Source organism: Microtus pennsylvanicus, chromosome 5 (genome assembly GCF_037038515.1).
Source record: "Microtus pennsylvanicus isolate mMicPen1 chromosome 5, mMicPen1.hap1, whole genome shotgun sequence".
In the NCBI taxonomy this organism is placed as follows: Eukaryota; Metazoa; Chordata; class Mammalia; order Rodentia; family Cricetidae; genus Microtus; species Microtus pennsylvanicus.
In genome coordinates this window covers 124,716,965-124,743,715 of record NC_134583.1, presented here as the reverse complement: position 1 = coordinate 124,743,715, position 26,751 = coordinate 124,716,965, and the positions used below count along the sequence as shown (strand labels likewise).

The window sequence follows — 26,751 nt, the reverse complement described above, 5'->3', positions numbered from 1 at the left end:
ACCTTTGCCTCTGTTTCTGAGAACTAAGATATTAACAATGCATTATTATTGCTGTTACTGTTACTGCTACTACTGCTACTACTACTTACAAGCCTCTTTATGATAGAAAACATGCATTCCTACCAGCCAGACTTGATTCTGACTGCTATGTGTATGTCCAGGTATTATGGAAAGTAAAGGCAGAGCTGTACCCACAAGAAGAAGCAAGACTATATACAGAGCTCTCTTCTCTCCCCTCCTCTTCTCCCTCTGAGACAGGGTCTCATTATGAATCCATCCTTTCCTGGAATTCACTGTATAAACCAGGCTGGCCTCAAACTCATGATCCACCTGCTTCAGCCTCCCATGTTATAACAGGCATGCACCCCCCCCCCAAGACAGGGTTTTACTGTATTCTGTAGCCCTGACTGTCCTGGATCTCACTCTGTAGACCAAGTGGACCTTGAACTCAAAGAGATCTGTCTGCCTCTGCCTTCCAAGTGCTCGGATTAAAGGTGTGCGCTACCACTGCCTGGCTATCTCTACCTTATTTTTGAGGCAGGGTCTCATATCCTTTTTTAACAAGGTTTCATTTTGTTATCCAATCATGCTTTGAACTGCTAGGCTTCAACAATGTTGCCTCTACCTCCCAAACAGATGGAAGTGCAAGCATTGTGCCCAGCTATCAAGCCATATTCTAACATTTCATGTTTTGTATATCTATGTGTGTACATAAACATATATGGTCTTATGTTCTGTTATAAACCAAGAAAATAAAAAAGGGGTATAGGAAGTGCACACATTTACCCGACTTTGACCCTTCCAATATTCAGCCTTTTATATAAATTTGTCTGCCAACCTTGGTTCTTAAATTTCTTCTAAAGAAAAACAAAGTAGTTTTCTGTTATACCTTGGACAATTCAAAAGTTCAGTTCTAGCCAGACATGCCTTTAATCTTAGCACTCGGAAGACAAAAGTAAACAGACATCTTTAAGTTCCAAGCAAGCCTGGTTTACATAGTGAATTCCATCAACCAGGGCTAATAGTGAGACTCTACCTCAAAACAAAACAAAAAGTTCACTTCAGTTCCAAGCGAAACAAAGGCAATAACTAGTGTACCACTATATGCTGGCTAATGCTGTATTACTCATTCTGCTAGTCCCCAAACTATAGACACCTACAGAAACAAAATGAGTATATACATTCAATCAATATAGGAAATATACTTAGCAACTTTTCATATAATGCATTCAATCTTTTTCTTAAATAAAAAAATCTTTTATTTACTCCTAAAATCTCTCTCCTATACCTCTCTCCTCTTCTAAATGAAACCTGAGGTATAAGCTTTTTTGAACTGTTTTTCTCTACCTAGGCAGCTATTTCTAAGATGCCTAGGCCAGACAGGTGTTAAGTCATAGTTCTTCTCCAGTTGGCTTCCAGACTCTGTTTAAATGTTCTCTGAAACCTCTGGAGGGTAGATGTACTCAAACCTCCTAGCTCAGATTCTGAATTCAAAAAGCTTGAGACAGACTGTACCCTACAGGTGTGTTTGTCCAAGATAAACTATATTTAAATAAACTTCTAACACATTCACTTTCTCCAGGCACCTGCTTCTCCCTCTTAGATTCAAGTATGTTAGTTCCTGATATCCCAGTTAGTTCAGTAAAGAAATATTCTATCCACTGATGTCTTTGGAAACATCTAAGTTTTGGGCATAACAGCTTTACATGAGAAAGCCGAATTGAAAAACATTTTTTTTTCATTCTCCTTGATTTGTTTGTTATCAAAGAAACAAGAAAAGACGGCAGCAAGATGGCCGTGGCAACACAAACTTGTGATCCCAGCAATGGGAAGACCACCCTGAGCTAAACAGTAATAGCAAGTCAAAAGAGAGGAAGGGGAGGAGAGAAAGGTAACAGCAAACTATTCTCATTCCCTGTTGTCTTTTTCATACCTGGCAAGGATCATACAGGATAGAACAGACACCAGTAGCTTCACAGTGGTCAGAGCCATTGGTCTTGTAACACCAGCAGCTACAAAACACATTTGGTTCTCCCTATACACTTTGGTCCTTTACTCTCTCTCTCAATTATTATAGATTCAATGTCTAAGTGACTAAGAAAAATGCTTGGCACATAGCAGATATTCAGAAAATATTGGCAAGTAGCAACCCAATAACTCGGGAAAATAAAGAATCCAAATCTCAGAGAATGAATAAGAAAAGGTTCAGAAAAACTACAAGAATTCCATGGTATTTATACTGGTCTCTCTAGTCTGATAAGCTGATAAAACAACACAAAAGTCCTAAAAAGGCCTGGAACTAACTCCAAAAACATACACTGTCTCTCTGTCTCTCTCTCTTTCTCACATTCACTTTCACTCTCTCTCTCTGTCTCTCTCTCTCTCTCTCTCACACACACACACACACTCACTCACACAGGTTGGAGGCGTATGAGAATGCACACACACAAAACTAAAAAAAGGTCTTCCTCAAGCCTGGTCCTGAAGGCTTTAATGCCATTAAGGGATGGTCCCAAATGGATATGGTAGCAAACACCTAGAATCCCATCTCTTGGGAGGTGGAGGTAAGAGAATTCTAATTTTGAAGCCAGTCTGAGCTATATGGTAAGACTTTGTCAAAATAAATAAATAAATAGAAAACAAGGCTGGGATTGGGATGTAGCTTATGGTAGAGTACTTACCTAACATGTACAAGGTCATGGATACAATCCCCAGTACCAAAAAAATCCTTCAAGAAATTTTTGTTGTGATATTTTTAGAATATTTCTTTCTGTTCTAAATCCAAGATTTTTCTAGCAAAGAATCCTTTTGTACAAATATGTGTGCACACACATGAACACATAGACATATATGGGGGATGAGCTTGAAGACCAAGGAAAAGGGCAGTCTAAATCTGGATTAAAAAATAAGCAAAGCCAAACACCACAAATCACAACTGAATACAACTCATTTCAGAAATGTATAAAACTATACTAGATAAGGGTACTAAGACTTGCAAAGACTTTTCTAATCTGGCAAAAAATTAACCAAAGATCACAGACCATGTCTCATTCTTCTCAATTGTCCATCTCTTTTCACACCTAAAACCAAGAGCAATATCAGGAAGATATTCGGCCTTCCTTCTTATGCTCCCATTCCATAGCACACATGTCACCACAGGGTCTAGCTGTGAGGTTGAACATAACTCTAGCATTTTGCCAGAGGCCCATAAGATTACTAGAAGGGTGAAAGGAAATGTATCATTGGAATCTAAAGCTGTGGCAGGATTTGACAGATACAAAGGCTACTTAGGGACAAAAGGGCCACTGCCCACTCCCACAGTGGCCCTTTGCCATAAGCCCAGGATACCCCAGCCCTGCAGGCAGCACAGAGTTAACTACCCACCCGTTCTGAGAAGCACAAAGGTACATCACTGCAACATGTCTAACATTTACATTGCCTCTCTCTGCTCATTAAACAGGTTTTGGTTAAATAATGAACAAACTGTATTACAGACTCCGATGAGAATTCCAAAATTATAAATCAACTGGGAAAGCCCAAAGGAGCAGACAGACAGGGAGGGGGGAGAAGGATAATATTGACTAATATAAAGGGCGCAGCTTGACAGTGGATATTCCTGCCACACCTGATCAAACACACTCTGTGGGGGGAGGGGAAAGAGAGCAAGAGAGAGGAGATGGGACAAGACAGCCTGAAATTTGCATCCGGAAAAGATTAAAAGGGATTCTTTGGGGATAGAGAAAATACATAATATATATTACTATAAATGCAAAACTGTACTAAAGCTAACTCAAATGTCAAAGATTACAGCTTGAATAAATTTAAATATAAAAGCCATGTGCTTCCTTGAGTTAATGAGAGAGACGTAAAAGGACAAAGTGGCCAAGAGGCTGCCTTATGCTGCCTTTGCTGGGCAATGGGTCCAAAGCTCGGCCATGACTACATCCAAAGGTTTCCCTCCAGAGTTCTAAGCCCTAAGAAATGTGAATTTATCAGTTTTGTAACTTACATTTGATTTTTTTTAATGACAGATAAAGCTAGGTACAGTGGTGCACACCTATAGTCCCAGCTACTCAGGAGGTTGGCAGATACATCATTTGAGTCCAGAAACTCAAGGCAAGCCTGGACAGTACAATAAAACCCTGATTACATTAAACACACACACACACACACACACATTTTGAGCTACAATTCACATGCCATAAAATTTATCCTCGTAAAGTATACAGCTCAGTGGTTTTTAATAGACTTTCAACATTGTACAACCATAAAACACTTTCTTCACTCCCAAAGAAACTCCTCACAGAAATCATACTTCTGCATTAACTCCTTCAGAAGACCCTCTGAAAGGATCTAAGAGCCCTTAATGACTAAGGGGAACAATCAAGTCCCCCTCACTGATACTTTTGTCAGAGTAACAATATATAAATTTTGTACTCTTGATTGTAGGGAATGAAGTTATCACAGTTTGTGTAGATACTGACTACAAATATCCCCAAAGATCCTCTGTGAGGATAACTGCCATGGACTCAGTCAGCCTCACAGGAAACAAGGTTCTCATATCCTTGTACAGGAAATTTATACAAAGAAAGAAAAAAAGGAAAAATTTGAAGCTAGTATTGAGCAGACGCCTGTAACATCAGCACTCCAGGAGCTACAAGTGAGCTTGAGCTGATGTGAGTACTGGAGCTCATGTTAAGCACGGAGCCATTGTCTATACTGCTTCTCTAACTTCTCTAACTTTTTGGTTTGTTTGTTTGCCACTAGGGATTGAACCTGAGGCCTTGTGAATTCGAGGCAAGTGCACTACCATTGAGCTGATCCATTTGTATTTTTTTTTTAATTTTGAGACAGGGTCTCATTAAGTTGCCCAGGCTGGCCTTGAACTCATTCTATAGCCTAGACAAGTCTTAAACTTTCAATCCTCCTGCCTCAGGCTCCTATATTGAGATTACAGGTCTGTACCACTATGTCTAGGTTGTTTATTTGCTTGTTTGTTTGTTGAGAAGAGGACCTTATTTTGTAGCGCAGACTCTCCTGGAGTCAGTGTGTATGGGAACGTGAGGACAATAAGCAGAGTCTCAGTCCCTCTGTGGTGTTCTTAGTCACAAGTGCTCAGCTTTGCCTCCAGTTCACAGCACTCCTTCTGTCTCATCCTGAGTGCTTGGATTACAGGGGTCAGTACCAGACTTGGCTATAAGCCAAGTTTAGTTTATAAAACTAAAAATTTAAAACCTTTTCAGTGAAGCAAAATTCGTTCCTTTATAGATAACTTCAGTCCATGTTTGGGACAATAACTTTCTCCAAACCTTATCCTGTGTTTCTCATAAAATGAGGAACTTCTTTTTCATTTAATGTATGTTTAAGTTGTTGAAGTCTAAATACTGTTCAATTATGGGATGATATACCACTATCTAACAGCATTCCAAGGCTACATTACAAGAGCCCTTCAGGATCAACACAGGAATACATTTCTGAGGCATTTCCTTTTAGTCTATATTACCTTTAAAAAGCACAAGTGCAAAATAAAAACAATAAATAACAACAACAAAAACCACATGGGTATTGACTTTTTTCTCCCATACATACAATAACAGGCACTTTGTATACACAGTCCTGTAGTAATATGGGAGCGGCGGCAGGGTTGCGTCCCCAAACACCCCAGCCGCCTGCCCAGCCCGACTAGCTCAGTCGGTAGAGCATGAGACTCTTAATCTCAGGGTCGTGGGTTCGAGCCCCACGTTGGGCGCCAAAATGAAGGCGTAAGTCACAAACAATGCCACACCAATGTGGGATTATGATTAATAGGGTGATATTTATTAAAAGGGGAAAAAACTTACAGATCACTGTCCCAGGCAACGGCCCTCTACGCGACCAGGAGTCTAGTCGCCAGAGGAGCAGGAAGTGAAGAGAGCGAGGAGAGGGAAGTGGCTGCTTTTTTAAAGGGAGAGAGACCACGCCCCAATGGGCTGGTATCTCAGCGGCTATTGGCTGGAGGAGTGGGAGGACCTCCCGCAACACAGTCCTCTCTAATTAAATGCACCAAAGCAATGGCCAGCATGGAGAAGAGCACTAAAGCAAATGCACTCGATTCGGCCTCGGAGATTAGCTAAATCACTGTAGGTGTACTGTTTGCTTTTTGGTTTTTTGTTTGTCTTTTGTTGTTGTTGTTTTTTTTTTCATTTGAGATAGGATCTCATGTAGCTCAGGCTAGCCTAAAACTGGTATATAGCTAAAGGATGATATTGAACTTCTGAACCTCTTGGCTTCTCCTCCCAAGACCTGAAATTACAGACAAGGTCCATGCTACCACAAAGTTTTTGGGGTGCTACAGATTGAATCTAGGGCTTATTCAAGGGAGATCACCACTTGACAAACTGAACTACATCTCCAAACCTTCAGGCAGATCACGTTAAACCCTCTACACTTCACTTTCTGTCATAAAAAGGGGGCGTTATGCATGTCTCTTTCACACATTTCTGTAAGTTAACAAAGATAATATACAAATGGCTTTGAAAATTCTAAATGTGAATAATACATAAAGTTAATTTGATTAGAAAAATAAAAGAACAAAAGATTCTGAGAACATAAGAAGACTGAAAGCAATGACTAGGATTGACAAGCTTTATCCCCGAGCCCAATCTGACTTGCATAATTCTTAAGAAAGAAAATATATACTTCTAATGTACATCTTACTTATGACTAGTGAGCTGCATGGACAGAGCTGAGCAGCCACAGAGCCGCATACAGCCTACAAAGCCTAAAGGGTTTACTATATGGTCCTTTGTTTCCATTTAATTGCCCTATATGATCCTTTATAAGAAAGTTTTGTCTATCCCTGCAGTAAATCAAATACATGTATTTCTTACTAGGCCAGGTAATTCTGTCTGCATGTGGAGCCTTACCTGTTACACTGTTTCCCACATGTGGCGCCTTCCTTACCTGTTACGCTGTTTAAGACCTCCTTTAAATGACTGAAACTGTGCAGTAGAGGATCCCGCTCTTCATCCTGGAGAGTCATAGGTCAAGAAGAAAAATGACTAGTCCAAAACAGTAAAGAGAAAATGAAATATCAAAACTATCTCCCTAAATCCAACCAAAAAATTCAGTATGTTTTCTTTCTGAGGAAAAGAAACTTAACCACGGCTCCTCACTCTCCTATTTCAGAGACACTGTGATCTTACCTAAAGTAAGTTCTTCAATGCTAATCTATAACCCAGTTCCTTTTATTCTTCTTAACATGTTTTACTACATTTTATTTATTTTGTGTACATGTGCATGCCATAGCACACATGTGATGGTGAGGAAACGACATGTGGACTCGGTTCTCCCCTTCCACCATATGACCCCAGGGATCACACTCTGGCTAGTCATTGGGCTTGTGCCTGCCCACTGAGCCATCTCACTGGCTTCAACCTAGCCTCTCCTGTTAATCACAGCCAAATATGGGGGGATCTTGAAAGTTTGGCAACAGCAAAATATTCCTGAATACAGAATGATCAAAATTTAATTCAAAATCAAAATTAATTCAGGGAGTTTCAGGCAGTATGCCTTTGATGCATTTTCCTTACTTTGCTGCCAGCAGTCAGTGTTCTAATCACACAACATGCAGTTTGCATTGCACATGCCACACCTTGTACCACAATGAGCATGCCCAAACCACATTAGCTCAGATTTCAAACTGGTATGTTTTATGAGTTGCAGTACTTTGGCTGTAAAGAAGTTTTCTGCTCCTCTAGAAACATAATATAAATTTAGTGATGGGAAAAAAAATTTAAAAAAATTTTACTGCCATTCCTCAGAATGTAGGATCAAATTAGAACACCTTTGTATTGTGTTAGAGAATATTTGGTTTTAAAAATAGCTGCTTGTAGGCAGAGGCAGGTGTATCTCTGTGAGTTTGAGGTTAGCCTGGTCTACGAAGAGAGTGCTGGGACCACCAAGGCTCCACAGAAAATTCCAATTAAAAAAAAAAATATAAAATCAAAATATCGCCGGGCGGTGGTGGCGCACGCCTTTAATCCCAGCACTTGGGAGGCAGAGGCAGGCGGATCTCTGTGAGTTCGAGACCAGCCTGGTCTACAAGAGCTAGTTCTAGGACAGGCTCCAAAACCACAGAGAAACCCTGTCTCGAAAAACCAAAAAAAAAAAAAAAAAAAATCAAAATATCTATCAACTCCAAAAAAATGATCAATATTCTATGTCCTGCAGTACCAAATACTCAGTGATGATTTAATTCTTTATATAAGAATAAATAAGTACATCTATCTTCCTCATTAGTATGTAAATCTGCTTTCTTCTTTAATAAATGGCAAGGCTATATGTTTATCAAAGAATGTTTTTAAAACATTTATTTGTGCTGGGCAGTGGTAGCACATGTCTTTAATCCCAGCACTCAGGAGGCAGAGACAGGTGGATCTCTGAGTTCGAGGCCAGCCTAGTCTACTGAGCAAGTTCCAGGACAGACTCCAAAGTTACAAAAGAACCCTGTCTTGAAAAACAAAGAAAAAAAAAAGTATATATTTATGTGTGTATATGTATGGGCACTCAGATGACTTGACGTAAGTGTGAAAATCATTACAGTATGCAGGAGTTGCTTCTCTCTTTCCAATATGTTCTGGGGATCAAACTTGGGTCATCAGGCTTGGTGGCAAGCACCTCCACCCTCTAAACCATCTCAGCAACCCCCAAACAATTATTTTTTAAATAAGTTTATGATTTATTATCAGTAAATGTTTTATTTGTATGTCTAGGTGCCCCATAGTATTTTAAATTTTCTCAAACAAACAGGGACCAAAAGTGAAAAAAAGTGACCAAGAACACCATTTATTTATGTATATAAAAACCCACATGTCTCTACTTTTATTTCACATGTATACATGATATAGAATATATCAGAACTTTCTAACTTGGCAAAGATAAACTATTTGGTGAGTATGTTTGGAATATCCCCATGTTTATTCAAAAACACTGATTGAGGGCTAGAGAGATGGCTTAGCAGGTAAAATATTAGTTAGAAAACACTAAACTTATTTTTATAATTGTGCAAAACTTTGTTCACGCAATTCTACAAATAAGCACATATACATTCATATGTGTGTGTTATAATACATACACAACAACAGTAACAAGCAGGCAACTTTAAAACTATATGTGAGGGAACACAGTAAAGAAACTGATGACATAATCATTTCATGAGGGGAAAGGTTTTTATTGTGTATCAGAGAAAGAAAAAAATTCAGAGGCATCTGGAAGAGTCCAGAGCAGACAGAAAAAAGAAACAGACTGGACATGGCCAGGGCTATGGCAGCTGGATAATGGGAGAGAATACTGGAGATAGCAAGAGAGCAACAGAACTTGAGAGAACAGGGGGTGGACAAATCATGTGGATTATAATAAGGAAGAATAGCTGGCGGGAGGTCTCTTTTGGAAACAGCAACAACAACAGAAAAAAATTCACAAGTTCCTAAAGAACGCTGGCTTTTATCTGCAGCCAGAAATCCTTCAATAGGCCAGCTTGAACCCATTTATGGATATATGGACTTCCTGAGACCTAACACTAACAATGAAGTTTCTTATTCATTTGACTGGCGAGATAAGACCTGCTCTGTATGTGGAAGCTTACAGACTCCATTGCACATTGTTATTTTGCTTATATACATGGCTGTGTGAGGGTGACTGAACACCTGAAACTGGAGTTCAGTCTGGCAATTATAATTGGCAACTGTAAACTGTCATGTGAGTGCTTGGAACTTAGCCAGAGTCTTCCAGAAGAGTAGTCAGTGCTCATAGCCTCGGAGCTATCTCTCCAGCCACAGATAATAATTTTTAAAGATTTAAAAAGACAGGACACTGGATCCTTGGAACTGGAGTTACAGGTGGCTATGGGCACCCAGCTGTGGCAGCAGTGCTCTTAACTACTAAGTCATCTCTCTAGCCCTGGTCATGGTGCCTGCCACAGCAAGAGATGAAACTAAGAAGACACTAGCTCACTCCTACTATCGAAAATGCTTCCTTTCTTAATAAAGTATCTCTGTTTCATATATGTGTACAGTATATACATACACACACACACATATATATTTACATACATATATTATACATGTATAGAGAGAAGAATATGATGATCTTTTGGGTTAAACCTATAAATCTGATGCCAATTAAAATAAAACAGAAGTATCCTTGGATACCAAGAACAATTCTGAATTTCTATTATTACTGAAAACATGATGTTATTTTAATCAGGGGGATTTTTTTCATGTTTATTTTGTGTGTATGTGTATGTAAAGGCCACACATGTAATTAGAAGACAACCTATGGGTGTCAGTTCTCTTTTTCCACCATGTGGGTTCCAGGCATTGAACCTAAGTAGTCAGGTGTGGTGGTGTAAATGAAAATGCCCCCATAGGCTCATATTTTTGAATACTTGGTCACCAGGGAATAGATCAGAAGGTTTGGACTTGTTGGAGTAGGTGTGGCCTTGTTGGAGGAAGTGTGTCACTGGTGGTGGACATTGAGGTCTCAAAAGCCCATGCCAGGCCCATTTTCTCTTTCTCTTTGTCTACTGCCTACAGATCAGGATGTTGTTCTCAGCTACTGTTCTAGTACCATGGGTGGCGCCATGCTAAATTAAATGCTTTCTTTCATAAGAGTTTCCTAGGTCATGATGTCTCTCACAGCAATAGAACAGTGATTAACACATCAGGCTTTATCCACTCACCCACCTTGCCAGCAGCCATTCTTTTATGTTTGTCTAAAAAATAATGGGTTTCAACTAGAGGGTGGTGGTGGTGCAGACCTATTCCTAGCATTTAGGAAGTGGAGGTAAGAAGACCAAGAGTTAAGCTAGGCACATCTTTAATCCCAGCACTCGGGAGGCAGAGGCAGGCAGATTTCTGTAAGTTCAAAGGCAAGCTGGTCTACAACAGCTAGTTCCAGGACAGGCTCCAAAGCTACAGAGAAACACTGTCTTGAAAAACCAAGGGAAAAAAAAAAAAGACCAGGAGTTTAAAGATAGCCTTAGTTACATACTAGGTTTAAAGCAATAGATAGATAGATAGATAGATAGATAGATAGATAGATAGATAGATAGATAGATAGATAGATAGATAGATAGATAGATAAATGGGATGGGTATCATTATGGTATTTTCATATATATGTCAGTTTGGAAGCTCCATCTTGGCCCCCAATTCTTGGTCCCCCCCCATTCCAAACCCCTACAGGTTAAGACACAGTCCCCCCTCCACTACTTGCTATATGGATGTCCCTCATGGTTTCTCTCTTTTCCCTGGGATCACCTGGGAATGCTTTGCTCATTAAACCTGGACTATTCATTTGGCCTGATCTGATTTGTTGCATCAGCAGAGAGACTTAATACTGGGTACGAAAACCTTTCGCCATCCTTATACTTTGTTCTTATTCACTAGCCCCCCTCCCTATCCTACCACCATTCTAGTGGTTCTCTGTTCCCCTCAAGTAGATTTCCTCTTCTCTCCTTTTGATTTGTTTTGTTTATCATATATAACACGTGTATGAGCATGTATACATATCATGCACATGTGGAAGTCAGAGGACAACTTTATGGAATTGGTTCTCTCCTTCCATTCTTTTTTTTTTTTTTTTTTTTGGTTTTTCGATCCTGTCCTGGAACTAGCTCTTGTAGACCAGGCTGGTCTCGAACTCACAGAGATCCACCTGCCTCTGCCTCCCGAGTGCTGGGATTAAAGGCGTGCGCCACCACCGCCCAGCTTTCTCCTTCCATTCTTATGTAGGTTTCAGAGACCAACTTCAGGCTATCAGGATTTAAAGCAAACCCGTAACCACTAAGTCATCTTATCAGCCACTGATTTTATGGGTATTTTTTTCTTCTTCTTTTTATTTAGATGTGTGTGTGGTATACAAGTGTGTATATATACATGGTAACAGGTACGTGGAAGCCTGAGATTAATACTGGCCATCTACCTCTACCATTCTCCCACCTTATCCTCAGAAGCAGAGGATCAACCCCAGCGCTCACTGATATGGCTAGCTTGCTCCACTAGCTCACTCTCACTAGCTAGCTTGCTCCAGGTATCCCTGTCTCTGCCTTCCAAGGCTTGAATTACAGGCCTTATCCACTCAGTCTCTTCACCAGCTCTGGATAGCAACTAATCCTTTATATGGGTTTTGGGGATCCAAACTGTAGGCCTCTTGCTCGTGCAGCAAGTGTTTTAACTGCTGAACCATCTCCCTAGTGCCTGCTCTTTTAAGACTTTTATTCATGTGTATGTGTGTATACCTACATGAGTATATAGCAGATGTGTACAGGTACCCAAGGAGGCTAATAGACGATATGGATCACTTAGAACTGGAGATACAGTCATGAATTGCCCACCAACTTGGTCCACTAGAAGATTAGCAATTATTCTTAACTGCTGAGCCATTTCTCCAGCCCCCAGCCCTACACTCCCTGTCTTTTGGGGTTTTTTGTTTGTTTTTTGATACAGGGTCTTAAGTAGCCCAGGTTACTTTTGAATTCAGTATATAACCAAAGCTAGCCTTGAACATATGATCCTGTTTTTTTCTACCTCCCAAGTGCTAGGGTTATAGAAACACACGACCACACCCAGCAGCTCCATTCTACTTTGAGGTCAGATCTTCTATTGTTCTCTTTCTCCCTCCTCCTTTTACGAGGGCCTATTCCTTACCTTTTACATTCCCTTTCTTCTTTCATCTCTCACTCTCTCTCTCCCACACACACACACAAACACACACTCACTCTTAGTTGATTACTGTTTTAACCAAAGATGAGATCCCTACAATAACTCAGTGACCAGACTGTCTGCCCATTCCCCACTTACCAATGGTATATGGGTGCTCCATCGTGCATTTCGTTTGATGGCGCCAACAACAATGTTAATTTCTCCTTGAATAATGTAAATATTCTTATCCACCATCCTGACAAACCTACCAGAACAGTTGAAGAGAAAAGACTGGTTAATATTTTTTCCCTTTAGGGTTTGTTTGTTTACTTGTTGGTTTTAGGGAGTTTTTTTGTTTGTTTGTTTGTTTTTAGGTTTGTTTTGAGACAGGGTTTCTCAGTGTAGCCCTGGCTGACCTACAATCTGTAGAACAGGCTGGCCTTGAACTCAGAGGTTTGGCTGCCTCTGCTGGAATTAAAAGCACTTGCCAAGCGCCTGTCTTTTCTCTTTCATTTTACGCATATAAATGTTAAGCCTGTATGTACATCTGTGCACCATGCACATGCCCAGTACCAGCATAGGCCATCAGATCCCCCAGTACTAGAGTTACAAATAGTTATGAGTAACCATTTTGGTGCTGGGAATTGAACCTGGGTCCTCTAGAAAAACAATTCTCTTAACTACTGAGTCATCTCTCTCCAGCCCCAAGATGGGGGGTTATTTAAATAACTAGCCATGTATGGTGGCACATACCTGTACTCCCATCTACTAGAAAGGCTAAGGCAGAAGGATTGAAATTGCAAGGCCTGCCTAGGCAACTTACCAAGACCCCATCTCAAAATAATAATAATAAAAGGGGTGGGAATGTAGCTTAGAGAAACACTTCCCTAAGGTTCATGTGGAACTTAGTCCAGAACCCAACACTACCAACTAATTAGTTAAGTCACCCAAAGCATAGTCATGACTAGGCTAACAATGTGAGAAAGGTCATTTGACTTTCCAGTACCAAGACTTTCAATCTGGGACACTAAGGTTAACTCTATCTTTTTTTTTTTTTTATTTATTATGTATACAGTATTCTGTCTGTGTGTATGTCTGCAGGCCAGAAGAGGGCACCAGACCTCATTACAGATGGTTGTGAGCCACCATGTGGTTGCTGGGAATTGAACTCAGGACCTTTGGAAGAGCAGGCAATGCTCTTAACCACTGAGCCATCTCTCCAGCCCAGGTTAACTCTATCTTAAGTTATGAACCTAACTGTCTGACTGTCCTAAAAGTCTCTGGAAGTTCCAAGTAGTCAAGATAACAATTTCAAACTCAACAATGCAGCTGGCTGTTATGGTGTACACCTTTAATCCCAACACTCTGGAAACAGAGGAAGGTAGATCTCTGTAAATTCAAATCCAGCCCAATCCACATAGTGAATTCCAGGCTAGTCTGGAATACATGAGATTTTATTTCAAAAAAAAAAAAGAAAGAAAGAAAGGAAGGGAGGGAGGGAGGGAGGGAGGGAGGGAGGGAGGAAGGAAGGAAGGAAGGAAGGAAGGAAGGAAGGAAGGAAGGGAGGAAGGAAGATTTCTTTTTGTGACAGAGTCTCACTCTGTAGACCAAGCAGGCGTTTAACTCACAGAAATCTGCCTGCCTCTGCCTCCTGAGTGCAAGGATTAAAGGTATGTTCCACAAAAGAACAAAAATAAGGCATGCAGATCTCTCTGAGTTCAAGGCCAGCCTAAGCTACATAGTGAATTTTAGACCAGTCAAGGCTACATAGTGAGACTCTGTCTCAGAGGGGAGAAAAAGAAGGCTTTGGTTTGGAATCACAGTTAAATGTCAACTTAAATACTGCAAGCATTCTGCCCAGGCAGTTCCAGGAATGAGAAGTTCTAAAACCTCACATCCACTTACTGACTGCAGGAGTCAAGTCCAGTAGACGCTTTGTAAAGCTGATGCTCTGTGAATCTCTGAAATGAAGCTGAAAGCTAAGTTAGTATTGTAACTGCTCCCAGAGGAACTACTATAGGATTGCCTTTGCTGCCCAGAATAGCACTTAGAAAAGATATTTAATTCTTTCCCCAGGTAAAAATACTGAAAAATTGAGTTTCTTCTTAGAAGACGAGGGATGCAGTTTAGCTGGTAGAGTGCTCGCCGCGTGTGCACAAAGCTCCAGAATCAACCCTATCACACTTACACAGGCCGGCACGATGGTGAAGACCTGTGGTCTAAGTGCCACAGTAGGTAGTGGCAAAAGGACCAGGAAAGGCAAGTGAAGGATGCTTCACAACACAGAAGACTGGAGACCAACCTGGGTTCATAAGATTGTTTCCTAAAAACACTTTTTTCTTGGCTTAGAGTATCTCCTAGGAATATGTAGCAATAAATTTGCCACTTCCCATTATTTAAAAACTCCTCAGTCTGAGCCGGGCGGTGGTGGCGCACGCCTTTAATCCCAGCACTTGGGAGGCAGAGACAGGCGGATCTCTGTGAGTTCGAGACCAGCCTGGTCTACAGGAGCTAGTGCCAGGACAGGCTCCAAAGCCACAGAGAAACCCTGTCTCGAAAAACCAAAAAAAAAACCTCCTCAGTCTGGCATGGTGGCTAATGCGAGTAACACTGGTATTCACAAGTGAGTTCAAAGTCAGCCTTAACTGTGTTGTGAGACCCTGTCTTAAAAAAAAAAAAAGGAAAGAATTCAGAACTATTGTAAAGTGTTTTTAAAAAAAGTATTAGTATTATAGTATATGACTTTCTACCACTATTTATGTTAAAAAAGCAAAAACAAAAAAAAAACACCATAGAAAACACTACTTTTTTGGTTTTTTTTTTTCTTTTGGTTTTTTGAGACAGGGTTTCTCTGTGAAACATCCCTGGCTGTCCTGGAACTCACTCTGTAGACCAGGCTGACCTTAAACTCACAGAGATCCACCTGCCTCTGCCTCCTGAGCGTGGGATATAAGGTGTGCACCACCACTGTCCAGCCCTATATTTTTATTCTTTAAACATGTGATATTTAGCCTACAAAAGAATACAGTCGGGGGCTGGAGAGATGGCTCAGCGGTTAAGAGCACTGATTGCTCTTCCAGAGGACCCGGGTTCGATTCCCAGCACCCACATGGCAGCTCACAACTGTCTGAAAATGCAGTTCCATGAGATCTGACACCTTCACACCAACAAACATAATAAAGTTAAATAAATAAATAAAAGTTTAAAAAAAAAAAAAAAAAAGAATACAGTCATATAATAACCAGTGTCGGGACTAGTGGTTTAAGGGAAGACTCGAGTACTTCCCAAGTCTATCCTCCTTGCTTCTGTCCACGACTCCTATTATTGTAAAACTGACATTTATTAACATTTTACTCTTATTTCAATGATATGTATCTTTAAATAACATACAATATCATTCTCCTTTATGTGTAATGAATATTTTATATATTCTTCTGAAATATGCACTTTGATGTTTTATCTAAGAGTCATCCATGTCCATGTTGATAAGTACAGTTAATATATTTTATAGATACATATACAGATAAATAAATACAAAATACACATCTAAATCTGGGTATGGTGGTACATGCCTTTAATCCCAGCACACAGAAAACAGAGGCAAGCCAGTCTCTGTGAGGTCAAGCCCAGCCTGGTCTACACCCAGAGCAGTCAGAGTTATACAGAGAAACTCTGTCAAGAAAAAAAAAAAAGACCCCTCAGAGTTTGAGTACCTTCTGTTCTTTCAGAGGACCCAGATTCAGTTCCCAGCACCCACACAGTGGCTCACAGCCATCCATAGGCCCACCCAAGGTGCACAAACATACACACAGGCAAAACACTAATACACATAAAATAAAAATTTGTTCTGTTCTATTGTTTTTGGAGACAAGGTTTCTCTGTGTGTCCCTGGCTGCCCTGGAACTCACTCTATAGACCAGGCTGGCCCTGAATTCAGAGCTCTGCCTGCCTCTGCATCCCAAATGCTGGGAATTAAAGCCATGTACCACCAACTTCTGGCTATTTTTTTTTAGATTATATTGATTTTTATGTGCATTGGTGATTTGCCTGCATATATGTCTGTGTAAAGGTTCCAAATCCCCTAGAACTAGAGTTCTAGAACAGTTGTGAACTGCCATATGGGTGCTGGGAAGTGAACTCAGGTCCTCTGGAAGAGCAGCCAGTGCACTTAACCACTCAACCATCTCTCCAGCCCAAAATAAAAATTTTATGTAGCTAAATTTGCATATTGAATAGGGATGGGATCCCCAGGAAATGAAAGTCATAAAAACCGTCAAACTAGGCATGGCAGTACATAGTACATGCCTATAATCCCACCACTTGAGAGGCAGTGGCAGCTAGATCTCTGAGTTCAGGCCCAACTTGGTTTACAGAGTGAATTCCAGAACAGCCAGAGCTACAAGGAGAAAGCCTGTCTTGGAAAAAAGAAAGAAAGAAAACCATACATCCGCACACAGAAGAATGAAACTAGAACAACCCTGTCTCTCATCTTCCACCAAAAAAAAAAAATCCAATGATACTCTAGTCACTCAGAAAACAAGACCAACAATTGATAAATTAGGTCTTCTAATACCTAAAACATACAGAAAATAAACAAGCTAGAGACCAAGAAAGAAAGATCACAAGCTCAAGGCTTGTCTGGGTTGCACAGTGAGACCCCCTCTCTCTCAAAAAAAAGGGGGGGGTGGTAAAGAGAGATGACTTAGTGGTTAAGAGCACTTGTTGCTCTTACAGAGGACCTGGGTTTAGTTCCTGGCACCCACATTGTGGTTCGCAATCATTTGTAACTCCAGTTTCAGGGAATCCAACTCTCTCTAACTTCTTCCTATACCAGGCACACACATGGCATACACACACATGCATGCAAACAAAACACTACTGAGCTTGGAGAAAGAGGCACACAAAAACCTTACTGAACAGGAAATTACAGAAAGAGTAGGAGTTTGCCGGGCGGTGGTGGTACACGTCTTTAATCCCAGCACTCGGGAAGCAGAGGTAGGCAGATCTCTGTAAATTCGAGGCCAGCCTGGTCTACAAGAGCTAGCTCCAGGACAGACTCCAAAGCTACAGAGAAACCTTGTCTCAGAAAAAAAAAAAAAAAAAAAAAGATAGGAGTTAGAGAAAGTCCAACCAGGAAAAAGCAGGTACTCTGATCTGACCAGGCACAGCTGGAAAATCCTCTCAAACCTGCTAATCGGGTGCATGGTGTACCTTGGCTCTACGTGCCATCTCCTCCTTCAGTGGAGATTCTGAGACTGTCTCCAGAACTGTATGTAGGGAAAGCCACTGACCTGTCCAAAACTGCCCATCTGAGAGATGCAAATGAATCAACGCTCCTCTCTATCCTCATCTTAATATGGATAAAGGGTGACCAGTGGCAGAGTGGAACAAAGAAAAGCAGCTCGAGTGACGGGGTCCTGGGAGCGGCAGTGCTAGTCCCACACAGCCTGCCTAGTTTCTCTTTCAGGAATTACCATGGACTAAACAACAGGACAGCCAGTCATGCTGTGCTCAGGTCTTCAAACAGTAGCCACCTGCAGAAGCGACAGCTGCCTTCTTCAATTAAGGGCCTGCACAGTACAGCTCTGCTGCTTCCTATCCATTTTCCTCCAGACTGCTTCCGTCATTCACATTCCCTGCCTGACATGCACTCAAATGTATAACCCTTGTTTATAAGATTTGTCCTCAACCAGGCAGTGGTAGAACACATCTTTAATCCCAGCATTTCAGAGGCAGAAGGAGGTGGATCTCTATGAGTTCAAGGCCAGCCTGGATGACAGAGTCTGTTCCAGGACAGCCAAGGCTACACAGAGAAACCCTGTCTCAAAAAAAACAAAAACAAAACAACAACAACAAGATTTGTCATTACACTTCCACGATTATTTATACTATTGCTGCTCTGAGCACATTCACTATCTGGGATAAATCATCACTTCCATGATCATTTCCACTACCACAGGAGATCCAAAGGAGCATACCACTCTACTGTATTTGCCTTTAAACAAATGCAGTTGAAACGTAAAAAAGAGGAACAACAACATCACATTTATTTCATAGCTCTTCCAGCATGAAGGTAAAATGGATCTCTCCTTCTCCTTTCCATTCAACCCCACCATGAACCCGACATCCAATCATTCTAATCAGCAACAACCAGCCAACAGGGATGAAGCGTGACCAGTCAACGGTCTTTCCAGAGACGCTGTCTATAAACAGTATCTCCTCCCGAGCAGGGCTGTGTCTTCTTCCTCTCCAGCTGCCCACTGGGGCAGAAGAGACACTCCACCAGTGAGTGCTATGACTTTAAAGCAGCAGTCATCCTGACTCTGGAACACAGGGAGTGAAAGAGGATCAGGTAAGCTGAAACTGGAACTGACCAGTGGCTATAAAAATGTGCCCACAACTTTAATTCCTACTATGTCAATGAGCATCACTGTTAAGACTGGAACACAAGAGCTGGGCGATGGTAGAGCACACCTTTAATCCCACCACTTGGGAGGCAGAGGCAGGAGGATCTCTGAGTTCAAGGCCAGCCTGGTAAACGGAGCAAGTTCCAGGACAATCAGGGGAACACAGAGAAACCCAGTCTAGGAAAAAAAAAAAGATTGGAACATATGCCAGACAGTGGTTGTGCACACCTTTAATCCTAGCATTTGGGGAGCAGAGGCCAGCAAATCTCTGAGTTTGAGGCCAACATGGCCTACTGAACAAGTTCCAGGACAGCCAAGGCTACACAGAGAAACCCTAATTAAAAAAAAAAAAAGACTGCAACATACTATATAGTTTGCCTACAGCACACTACTATTATTTTTTAAAGTGATACTATGTTCTTTTTTTAATATTTATTTATTATGTATACAATATTCTGCCTGTGTGTATGCCTGCAGGCCAGAAGAGGGCATTACAGATAGTTGTGAGCCACCATGTGGTTGCTGGGAATTGAACTAAGGACCTTTGGAAGAGCAGGCAATGCTCTTAACCGCTGAGCCATCTCTCCAGCCCCAGCACACTACTATTAAAAAGAAGTTTGAAGTTTGAGAACAATCTTAAAGAAAATTTATGTTAGTAGAATTATTCCTACATAGAAAATTGTATCCTGCCCTCGGCACTGAAAATCAAACCCAGGGCCTCTCTCGCACGTGCTAGGAAAATGCTTTATCACTGAGATGCATCCTTTATTGGAAGTGTCTGATTCTCATAGAAAGCAGTGTCCTGTACCATTTCCACTCCATTCGCTTTAAATCTGTATAAATCAGAAACACGATTCCTTCTCTTCCTAGCACACATGTATACACACTCTAACACACCCATTTTTAGGAGGGCAAAGAGAATGAAGAGAAACTTGGTTCAAGGATTGTATCATCCTAGATAATCTGCCTTCCAATCCCCAGTCCTCCACCTTGTTTCCACTTATCACGCAAAAGGACTGACTGCCAGGGCCAGGCCAAGACACAAAGCCTAACCACATACTGAACTAATCCTAGGGATGCATGATATTTTGTGGGGTCCAATATCTGCTGAAAGGAATTAGGAAGATTGTTTTGTTTTGAGACAGAATCTCACTTTGTAGGCCAGGCTAGTCTTAAACTCAAAATGCTCTTCCTCAACCCGGAAAGTACTGAGACTGTCTGTCACTACACCTAGTAATAAGTCACTACTTTTCAGAAGTGTAGAGTCAGACCTAGTGGTGCAGGCCTGTAAACCCAGCAGCTCAGGAGAGATCAAGGGCTACAGAGCAAGGGTCCAGGCCAGCCAGGACAACTTGGAGGGACCATGTCTCAAAAATAAACAAAGCAAGCTGTGGCTATGACTCGGTGGCAGTCTGCTTGGCTACCATACGTAAGACCCAATGGTTCCATCCCCATCACTGTAAGACCATGGCAGATTTTTCCACGTATATCCTCCATATGGCCTACGTTAGTGCCTGGTATTCTTGAGTTACTGCGCTTAAAAAACACTCCACAGCCTCTCCTCTCTAAAGTCCTCTTTGCCTTTGATGAACTGCCACTGCTTTATAACACAGCAATGTCAAAGGTCATTACTGGGCCATAAACGACACTTTATGTTTATGTCTTTGGGGTTGAGCCCCATCATCCACTCTGCTTCCTTGACTCTACCACAAGTAGATCATGTTTCACAACTTGTCTGTTTGTTTGAGACAGTGTCTCATTTAGCCCAGGCTGGCCATTAACTCAAGAGTCGCAGAGGATGACCTTGAATGCCTGACCCTTTGTTTCTACCTCACAAGTACTGAAATTACAGGTGTGCCCAGGTGCCCAAGGTTATGAAGTGCTAGGGACCGAACTCAAGATTTCATACATGCAAGCCCTCAACCAGCTGGCCTACATCTCCAGTCCTCTTCATGTTTTCCACCTATTAAAAGTAAACAGACAGCCAGTACCGAACTTAATCCGTATTCAAATCCCCCTTAGCTCCCAACCAAATGTGTCACAAAAGAGTGGCTTCCTTGTGACTAAATCTCATGTACTTAGGGTAAATGGAAAGAAGTCACAGTGGGAAAATGCCTACTCAAAACACACACCAGAAGAGAAGTGTTGACAGTTGGTGGTGATGGCACCTGCCTTTAATCCCAGCACCGGGGAGGCAGAGGTAGGTGGATCTTTGTGAGTTCAAGGCCAGCTTGGTCTAGAGAGCTACAGGACAGACAGAGACCCTGTCTCAAAAGAAAAAAAAGTGTTTACATACAGACCCACGGTGACAGCTGCGCTGTCCTGTAGAAGGAAAATCTTATCTTACAGGCAGTTCCCCAGGCTGCTGGTCTCCCTCTACACCTTCTGACTGCCTAATCCGGCCTGCACCTTCAGGAAGCACTTCAGCTGTATCAGGACGGAATCACCCAAAAGTGACAGCTCACAGGACCTGGAAAGATTCCTTGTCTAAACCCCGAAAAACCCATCCTTAGCTTTGCTCTCAGTTTTTAAGGACTGCATTCTTTATAGAGTGCAGGAAGCCCTGAAGAAGAAGAGTTGAAGGCTAGACTAAGCCTAGCAACCCAGAAATGACTCTGGCATCCCCAGAGTCACTTAGAGCTGGAAACACCTCTCGGGGCCAAGGACCTGACCTTTGGCCCCTGCACACCTCCCAACTCTCTCCCACATCAATCTTTGGGGTTAATTTCCTCCCCCTAAGCCCTACCCCAGCCCGCTCCGCCCAACCGAAGGACCCTTCCTCCTCCTTCCTTATGGCAACGTCAGGCGGCCTAAGCGACGCTGGAACTCTAAGAAGAGACTTCGCTGACCTGTCAGCGGATCCAAAATGGCGGGGCCTAGTCCCAGTACCGGCAGCCGCGGCTCATGTCCAGCCTGGCCCCGGAGGCGTCTCCCAGCCGCTTTCCCGGCGCTGGCGGCGACCGAGACACGGGACGGAGCCTGTTCTCTGGAATTAGATGCTAACTTCAGGGTGGGAGCTCACAGCTGGCAGGGAGAACTGGGCCGGGACGGTCGACGGAGCCGGCTACCTTCCCTGTCAGCTCACTGACGTGGTAACTAGCCTCAGTCTAGCCCGCTGCCTGGTAACTGAGCGAGTCCGGCCGCGCTCGGCCAATCAGAGTGTGGCACCCTGAGAAGTGGCACTCCAGCTACCCAATCCAAGGAAAGAAATTAGCTCCGGGAGGCGTGCAGTGCCCGAAGAGACCAGCCCAGATTACAAGGGAACGGAGAGTAGGTCGGGGACAGCCAACGGATACGAGGATTCTCTGACTGACGGTTATAGAAGCCAATAAAAAATGAGAAATCGTGTTGGGCGGTTAGAGGGGTGGGGTTAGGTAGTGTTCGGTTGCAGCGCGCTGTTTAGCATTGGCTTCTGGGCAGACCCGGGAGGAAGGATGTGATTTGCTGGAAAGGGGGCGGGGTCCGTTCTGAGAGCGTGAGCGGGCGACCCTACTCCCCGAACTCTTGTCAAAGTTACCTGGACATTGATATTTAGGGATCCCTTCCTTTCCGGGGAAGTCTGGGGATCCTCCTTCCTAAATCCAATCCATGCAATCTTTCCATGCCGTCCTGTCTCTGTTTTCCATTTTGACTTATCGCAGGTGTGTGCGCCTGTCTCATTCCAACTCTGATTTTGTGTTTTAAACTCCATTCCTACCGTCCAGAAATAGAGAAAAATGGTAGCGGGAATCTTGGATATCTAATTGAACTAATTTCCTCGTGTTCCAGAACTGGAAAAAGTTCTATTAAGGAAAGCTGACTCCATGCCTAGCAGAGAACAACAGATCCAAGTTCAGCAAGGTCCACTATCCAGCAAGTTCAGGAGGACGAAAGAAAAAGAAAAACGTTGATACTTCTCTTAAAAAAAAGATTTTATTTATTTTATGTGTATGGTTTTTTTCCACATGTGCAGTGCCTGTTTGGATCTCCTGAAAACTAGTTGCAAATTGCCAAGTGAGTGCTGGGAACTGAACCCTGGTCTTCTGAAAGAGCAGAGTGTGCTCTTAACCATGGAACCATCTCTCCAGCCCTCCCCCCCCAATAGTTCTTTTACCTTACGCCATAGGGATTTGACTCTGAGTTCAGCCCTTCCTATTAAGCCTTGGACAAATCTGAGGGGTTTTTTTGTTTGTTTGTTTGTTTTTGTTTTTTGTTTTTGAGCATGTCCTGGAACTAGCTCTTATAGACCAGGCTGGCCTCAAACTCACAACAATCTGCCTGCCTCTACCTCCCGAGTGCTGGGATTAAAAGCGTGCACCACCACCACCAGGCACCTTGAACAAATCTTAACAAACAATTGGGTGGATGGTGCAGGAGGATCGAGTTTGAGGACCTAATCTCACACCATTAGTCCACATCATTGACAGAAAAATGAAAACTCCCCGTTTGCCTTAGCGCTGCTGACAGGAGAGGCTAGAGAGTTAGCTTAGCAGTGAAGTGAGCTTTCTGCTCTCCCCGAAGACCTGAGTTCAGTTTCTGGCATCTACACATCTCACTACCTACTGTAACCCCAGCTCCAGAGGGCTCCAACACTTTGGGCACATACTCACACAAATAATTTTGTTTTTGTTTTTGAGACAAGGTCTCTCTGTAGCCCTGGCTGTCTTTGAATTCACTCTGTAGACCAGGCTGGCTTCAAACTCACAGAGATTGCCTGCTACTACCTCCTGAGGACCGGGGTTAAAAGCATGTGCAACCACACCTGGCAAAACAAATCATTTAAAAAAAATGCTAACAAGTCTCTCCTTTCAAAAGACAGAAAATGCTAAGATAATAAAAGTATCTAGAGGGGCTGGAGAGATGACTCAGTGGTTAAGAGCACTGGCTGTTATTGCAGAGGACCCGGGTTCAATTCCCAGCACTCACATGGCAGCTCACAACTGTCTATAACTCCAGTTCCAGAGTACCTCACACCCTCATGCAGGGAAAACACCAATGCACACTAAAAAAAAAGTATCCAGAAATGGGCAAGAGGGAGGCTTTCTGCTTGCAGAATAGGTGCTGGAATTCCCGGCTGATCTGCCGACAGAACCCAGAATTGCAGAAAAGCACTGAATAGCCACTCTCTCCACATCTGCCCATTTATGGACAACTGGAGTCCAGGGACGTTCCATACCTAAGCCCATAGGACTGTGGTCTTGGAACAGGCATCCAAAGGCCTCCATGGACCATGGCCCTCTAATTTAAAGAACCACTCAGAACTGAAGTCTGACACGAAGAACCCCCACCCCACTGCCCCAGTATCTCCCCTTACCTATGATCCATGTCTTGGTCTTGATCCAGCTAAGGACCTAAAGGAAGTCAGGTGAAGATGAAACATCACCAAAGCTCCTCATTCTATGGTACCTCTGACCCATTTTTCTCTTCATGAAAATGAGGGCTTGATCTTTTGGGCCTGTCTCATGTTGGAAAGACCATTGGAAAACCCTGTAAGGGAACTAAAACTCCCTACTCGTCCATCACTACCGACACACATCTCCAGATGTTAGACATCTTAAAAGGAAGTGCTTGTGCATTAAAGATGGGGACACAGATAGATATAGATGGGTGAGTGGGTGGGTGGATGGACGGATAGATGATAGATAGATAGATAGATAGATAGATAGATAGATAGATAGATAAGATAAGATAAATGGATGGATAGACAGTAGACAGGCAGACAGGTAGGTAGACAGAGATATGACAATCCTTCCATTTTTTTTTAAGATTTATTTATTTATTTATACAGTATCCTGCCTGTAAGCCAGAAGAGGGCATCAGATCTCATTACAGATGGTTATGAGCCACGATGTGGTTGCTGGGAATTGAACTCAGGACCTTTGGAAGAGCAGTCAGTGCTCTTAACCACTGAGCCATCTCTTCAGCCCCTCCTTCCATCTTTTATAAGTATTACATATCATTTAACAGTTAAAACTTATTGAGTTTAAATATGCTCACAAATAGAATAATAAAGAAGAAATGCTTCTTGCTTTACTAAATTTTATTTTATAGAAGACAATAGATCAGCTGATCCTTTCAATATCGAAGATGAACAAGAGCAAACATGGGGGCATGGGAGTAAGAGGTAATACATCTGACTTACCTGGCAGTTCGGGGACGGCTTCTCAGATAAAACAGGACCTAAGTGGAACTCAGAAGTCAGTATGGTGGCTGCTGATGGCACATGCCTTTAATCCCAGGACTCGGGAGGCAGAGGCAGGTGGATCTCTGAATTTGAGGCCAGCCTGGTTTATAAGAGCTACTTCCAGGACAGGCTCCAAAGCTACAAAGAAACCCTGTCTCAAAAAAAAAAAGTTAAAAAGTCAGTATCAGCGATATGATTGGTTATTGCCAGGAAAGATGAGAAGTGTTCAGTACAAACGAAACTGACGACTAAGAGCTCAGTGTCATGTCGCACACCTGCAAACACTGCATTCAGTACAGGCAGAGATAGGATAACAGTTAAAAGTTTAGGGCCAGTGAAAATCACAGAGCTACAGAGGCAAGACCCTATCAACAGGGAGATAGGGGAGTTCTGGTCCCGAAGGTCTAGAATTCCACCCTAAAAACCTTGTCCTTTCTCCTGAGTGCAATAAAGGTAACTGGTTTGTTTTAAGAATCGGTGTGTATGCTCAGGGTCATTTTAGGAGTATATTGTGTACAGGGCTTAGGATCTCAGGGGCACCAAATAACCCAGCCTATCATATTCCTTGAACATCTGCCTTGTCCCTTGCAAATACCTAAGCAAAAAGAGCGAAGGCTACCCCTTCTCCACGGGACTGATTGGGTGGGGCGGGGGGATCGCTGAAGCTGGAAGAGCGCAGCCCAGGAAAACTGATAGTGCAGAGTGAGAGGCCAAGCGCTCACGTCTGTGAAGAGCACCCAGCCTAAGGCCAGAGAGCCACTGAAGCTTCCTTTTATTTTGGCCAGGGTGGGAGTTGGCACAGTTGTTACTTGTCCAAGGTCACTGAGTGAGGGAAAGTGCTGTATACCACTTTGATTTTTCTCGTTCCAACCCCTTTCTTCAAGTTATCCTCGTTAGGGGAGAAAAAAATTAGAGATAGCTGGGAAGGAAAAGATGTGATGGAAAAGGGGGTGGGATGGTCTTGAAAAGAGAAATTACCCTTCCAAAGTGGCAGAGTAGGGAGCAAAGCGGCGGTCAGAAGGAGAGATGTAGAGGACTGGAACAGAGACAAAGAGTGGAAAGACAGACAGCGACAAGTGGAGAAAATCGGCGAAACAAGCGACAGCAAAGTGTGAGCGCTGAGACTCGGCGGCCGGGTTCGCCGTTTCACCCGGCCCTCCTTCAACCCTCTCCCCAGGCACTGCTTCACGTCGCTCCGAGTAGAGCCCAAGCCCTCAATTCGCCACCAACTGGGCTGGACTCGGGCCGCAACGCCGACCACCGCACTTTTGCTGGCTTAGCCGACCCGGAGCGTCCCTGCTGGAGCGCGGTCCCGGCCACGTGGGGAAGGGGCGTTACTTTGTTGCTGGCGGACGCTTTTGATTGGTCAGAGGGCGGGGTTCTTGGCTGCCCGCCGGCAGGACCCCTCCCCACTAAGGCGGGGCCTGAAGGTTCACAGCTGGAAAGGGAGGAGTCTGGGCGTTGCAGCTGGAAAGGGGCGGGGCCTAGGGCGCGCAGCT

At 42.9% G+C, this 26,751-nt stretch overlaps 1 protein-coding gene across 5 annotated transcripts in view; it reads right to left on the bottom strand.

Moving 5' to 3' along the window:
• Gbf1 (golgi brefeldin A resistant guanine nucleotide exchange factor 1) overlaps positions 1-22,217 on the bottom strand; it is a 146,904-nt gene extending 124,687 nt beyond the window's left edge. For 4 of the 5 annotated variants that reach the window (XM_075974253.1, XM_075974254.1, XM_075974255.1 and 1 more), the window contains exons 1-3: positions 21,939-22,187; positions 12,842-12,947; positions 6,943-7,009 (exon numbers count right to left, since the gene is read on the bottom strand). In XM_075974253.1, coding sequence (XP_075830368.1) covers positions 6,943-7,009; positions 12,842-12,937 — 163 coding nt within the window. In that variant the 5' untranslated portion in view covers positions 12,938-12,947; positions 21,939-22,187. Of the gene's footprint in view, positions 1-6,942; positions 7,010-12,841; positions 12,948-21,938 lie in introns of all 5 variants that reach the window. The other variant, XM_075974257.1, reaches the window with a different exon arrangement.
• Between the last annotated feature and the right edge of the window lie 4,534 nt (positions 22,218-26,751).